Here is a 4,627-nt window from a genome sequence, read left to right on the forward strand (position 1 = left end):
GAAACAAAGATCGGACCACAATGTCATACAATATAGATGGGAGTAAAAACAAAGAGATATCAATGAGTAGAAAGTAGCAATTTGAAGTACAAACTACTGTATCTTATCACTTTTGGCAAAAGGAAATTCTATTCACAACATCACTTTTGATATGAGAGAATTCTGTGTTCCAATCAACTCAAACTCACGACACACTTACCATCTAACAAGCTTTGAACATGTTAGGGAAAAGTAAAATAAAGGAAAACATCACTTTTACCATGTTTGGAAAGTCGTCACTCTGTAAAACCTAGGGAAGGCTCCAAAGTAACGTCACTATTAGCATTCTAGGAGATGCTTGAAAAGCAAGATGAGAGGATAGGACCCATCGTATATCGTCATTGCAATAACCCGTCGAAAAAGTATAATGGGAAAGTGTGATACTCTTCTTGACTTTATCTTGATCAAGAGATGCTAATATGTTCTCTTGACATCGACCACACACACACACACACCCAAACTAACTATCCATGTTTGTGTGCGTCTCTCTCTCTCTCAGATGTTAAAATACTCTCGATTGGGAAAAACAACGTAATAATGTGCCCAAAACATAAGTTCTCGAGGAATGGATTGAGTGGTTTATGTTCTTAAATTTCCACTTTCACATGTAGGGGAGGGATGGATCTAGAAATTTTGTGATTTAAAGAATACATTCATTTCCTCTTCTTTTTATTATCATCAAAAAAGCATAAGTTGATCACTATAAATTCACAAGACCTATTTGTAGAATAGGGTTTCCCTTGAAAGAGCATCATTTGTATGAATATATGGGACGTGGTATACCTAAAGGCACTCCTACCTTTGTTCAACTTATTGCCAAAAGAATTTCTTGCTTATGAAGTGGTTTCCAATGAATCCATTGATTCTCGATCCCCCCCACCCCCTTGGCGTTGGCACGAATGTCTCAAAGGCAAGTGTCGGGCGGGTTTCCAAAACTTATTATTAGCAAGGCATTTCGAAGCCCATATAGTCTCCTTCCTTCAACTGAACCCATGCATCCCACGATCCGAAGCCTGCCATCAATATCGCGCTAATCCCCATTACGGTACTCACGGAAAACACAATCAACGAGACGCGCCCATATCTTACGATAAATGTTTGAACCAAGTGGAGACCAATGACCGAGAAAACCAACGCCACAGCCGCAGAGACGAGCGCATACAACTCGGGGATTCGTCCCAACAACCAATATTGGACCACAGACAAGGAGGACGAGAAGAAAACCACATATGAGCATGTGGCGGCGGTCACCTGTCCACATTCAACATTGAAAGGCACCAAGGTTTTTGGTCATGCACCAAGTTTCACGAAGGCCCTCTCTCCACAATACAATAATGATAAGCTTAAGGACATAAATAATAAATCTTAAGATGGGCTCTCTCTTTAGAAGAAGACTTAAGGAATTTATTTTTACCTGGGGGTGCATGCCCATCTCTATGAGAAGAGGACTAATGATAGTACCCCCTCCAAGTCCAAGCATTCCTCCTAGGAACCCAGCACCTAGAGCAAATGCTGAAGTCACAACCATTGATTTCACATCTACCACGTATCGGCGAAGATCATCCAATGGTTCTTCGTCGTCCTCATCCTGGGATGGGAAGCACAAATGTAGGTGAAGATTGATGATCATAACACACACCATTCATTCGCATCACGAACCGTGGGATTATTAAGACAAATTGGGGTGTTTTTTGTGTATGTAATATATCATATATCAAGAAAGGCCATGGCCATAAGGTACCTTGACAAATTGGGGTGTTTTTTGTGTATGTAATATATCCTATATCAATAAAGGCCATGGCCATAAGGTACCTTGGTATGGGCCAATGACTCCTCCAATGCCAGCTTCCGAAGGTATACGATTGTAACCAAAGTGACGATGATCGCAATGGGAATTTGGGATGATGTGATGATCCAATAGGCAGTGCCACATTGTTCTATGCCAAATAAGTTCTGCCAAAACATGGTGTTGTTAATCATATTCCTCATCAATGTTAATGTTAAACATATTCCTCATCAATGTTAATGTTAAACATATTCCTCATCAATGTTAATGTTAATCATATTCCTCATCAATGTCAATGTTAATCATATTCCTCATCAATGTTAATGTTAAACACATTCCTCATCAATGTTAATGTTAAACACATTCCTCATCAATGTTAATGTTAATCATATCCATCATCAACTCAATAAGAGATCTCTAGTGGGAACCAAAGCATGCCATGCCAAACACACGATGTTATTTCGGATGACCGGCATTATACCTGTCCATCCGAGCTCCCTCGGAGGAGCTGCAAAGCAAGGAAGGCGACCCAAATCAGGGTTAACATCGTCAGCTCGAAAGGAGGAAACTGAGGATGCTTCTTCTTCTTCGTTGGTGTTGCGGGTACGGGGGGCTCGAGTAGGGGTTGTTCAAGATCTTGCTTGGTCTCATCATCATCGTTATATCGTGGTTGTCGTGGTGATGATGGTTGGGAATGAAGGCCATTATGAGGATGATAATGCCCATTCTGGTGGGTGTGAAGATCACCCGCCAAATCATCCTGAGGATTCTTCTCAGGGGGAATCTGGATCTTCCTCACATTGTTGATTATGTCGGATTCCTTTTGCCAGCGGAGGGCCGCGCTCCGGCAGCTGCGGAAGGTCATGAGGAAGAGGACTACGATGAGGATGGCCGTAACAAGCCATCCGGGGGACATGACATTGCAAATGACCCCCCCACTTATGCCCAGCAGGACATTGGGCAAGAAGAGGAGCGCGATTTGGTAGTCGATGAGGGGCTTATCATCATTACCATCATTACGATCTTCTCTTCCGGGGACTTCTCTTTCGGGATTGCCCGGTTTCTTCTGGAATGAGTACCAGATTATGTTCACAATGATGCCCCCCAATATCATGCAGCTCGACAAGGCGGCCGAGGTCTTGGAATCGAAGCCGAGGAGGAGGTTGAAGATGGGCACATAGAGGCCCCCCCCTCCTACCCCGCCCGCGCTCGACAGACTCGCGGCAGCTGCCCCGCATATAATGCCGGCTATGGTCCTCCAGCTCGACAGCTCCACGCTTGTCGATGCGAGCCCGGCATTGGGCCAGAACCGCGGGTATGTTAGTTTTCCTCCTCCGTCGGATCGGAATGTTCCGGAGAAGATCGATGCCCATGAAACTGTGGTCTGAGGATCAGACAAGAGCTTATGGTAGCCCGCGGGAAATTGTGTAGTAGAATTGGTTGGATCGGATCGAAATGTCCGGATTCCGGTAGAGAGAGGTTCGGACAAGAATAGGGGGCTTCTGCCATCATCATCATCATCATCATCATCGAGGATGTAGCTGGATCGGGATATGCTGGCAGAATCGATGCCAGTTGGGACTGAATCCTCGTTGATTGGGGTGGAAACCTCCTGGATTAATCCGATGAAGTCTTCTTTCCCGAGGACACGAATCGAATCTTTGTATGTTGATCTGGTTGAATCTCTGATGGCGATGGAGGAGGAGGAGGAGGAGGAGGAGGCGAGAGGCAATAGCAGCAATGGAAGGGAGAGTAGAAACAACAGAGTAAGAGCAAAAGTAGGGTAAAGCATGGTGTTGTGTAGGGAAGCAGCAGCAGAAAGATAAGGATATGGAAAGAGCAAAGAACAGGAATAGGGTTTGAAAGAATCAGAAGAAGAAGAAGAAGAAGAAGGAGAAGGAGAAGAAGAAGATGGGATTGATTGAAGACAAGAGGAGGCTATGGAGGAAGGGAAGGTTTAAAATATGATGGGCGATACAGAATGGAGGGGTTAGGAATCGAGCCATGGCGGATGTATTTGCCCTAGAAGGCGGCAGAGAAACAGATACGCTCAAAGCACGATGGGATGAAATCGGCCCCCCCCCTTTCTTCTTCTTTCTTCTTCTTCTTCTTCTTCTTCTTCTTCTTCTTGTTGCACCTTCTGAGTCATCCATGCTTCCTTCCTGCCTCATTCTTGTTAGAGAGAGAGGCCTGACCATAGCCAGGAAACAGGCTGGCCCTCAAAGAGGCTCCACTATCCATTTCCGTCCAAATTTGCTTCCTCATTCATTGATTCCAAAAATGAACATACAAGAAAAGTGAATAACACTCTTCTCTGTCTGATCAGACACACACACACACACACACACACACAGAGCCTGAGGAGAAAGACAGAGATGGATGGACACCCCCCATGGATCCTCTTGTTCTCTCTATTGGTCAGGTCTTCATTTTCCAATGGATCCCGGACAACCTATGGATGGCCATCCATAGATTGTCCTGTAGAGCCCATATGGCCATCCATATAGGTTGTCAGATAGAGCCCAAAAGGCCATCCATAGGTTGTCAAGTAGGACCCAGAAGACCATAAGTAGGTTGTTTGGTTGAGCCCAGAAGGTCATCCTTAGGTTGTTCGGCAGAGCCTAGAAGGCCATCCATAGGTTGTCCGGCAGAGCCCAAAAGGCCATCTGTTGCTTGTCTCGTAGAGCCCAAAAGGCTATCCATAGGTTGCCTGATAGAGCCCAAAAGGCCATTCGTAGGTAGGTTGTCAAACAGAGACCCATAAGGCCATTCATAGGTTGTTCGGCAAAGCCTAGAAGGCCA

At 45.0% G+C, this 4,627-nt stretch overlaps 1 protein-coding gene across 1 annotated transcript; it reads right to left on the bottom strand.

Annotated features, from left to right (window-relative positions):
• Window positions 1-702: 702 nt before the first annotated feature.
• LOC147854868 (sulfite exporter TauE/SafE family protein 5-like) lies at window positions 703-3,972 on the bottom strand. The gene is made up of 4 exons (XM_087331438.1): window positions 2,307-3,972; window positions 1,852-1,992; window positions 1,454-1,627; window positions 703-1,290 (listed from the first exon to the last, which is right to left on the bottom strand). Exons 1-4 carry the CDS (start codon window positions 3,615-3,617, stop codon window positions 982-984), a joined length of 1,935 nt encoding a protein of 644 aa, XP_087187564.1. The 5' UTR covers window positions 3,618-3,972; the 3' UTR covers window positions 703-981.
• Between the last annotated feature and the right edge of the window lie 655 nt (window positions 3,973-4,627).

This window comes from Azolla caroliniana, unplaced genomic scaffold, assembly GCF_043228905.1.
Source record: "Azolla caroliniana isolate FFs.n. ecotype wild unplaced genomic scaffold, voAzoCaro1.0.p SCAF_15, whole genome shotgun sequence".
Taxonomy (NCBI): domain Eukaryota; kingdom Viridiplantae; phylum Streptophyta; class Polypodiopsida; order Salviniales; family Salviniaceae; genus Azolla; species Azolla caroliniana.

Coding starts and splice junctions, on each gene's coding strand:
- LOC147854868 (XM_087331438.1), bottom strand. CDS start 3,617: ATGCTTTACCCTACTTTTGCTCTTACTCTGTTGTTTCTACTCTCCCTT. Junction 1,993..2,306: donor GAGGGAGCTCGGATGGACAG/GTATAATGCCGG, acceptor ATGTTTTGGCAG/AACTTATTTGGCATAGAACA. Junction 1,628..1,851: donor AGTCATTGGCCCATACCAAG/GTACCTTATGGC, acceptor TTCCCATCCCAG/GATGAGGACGACGAAGAACC.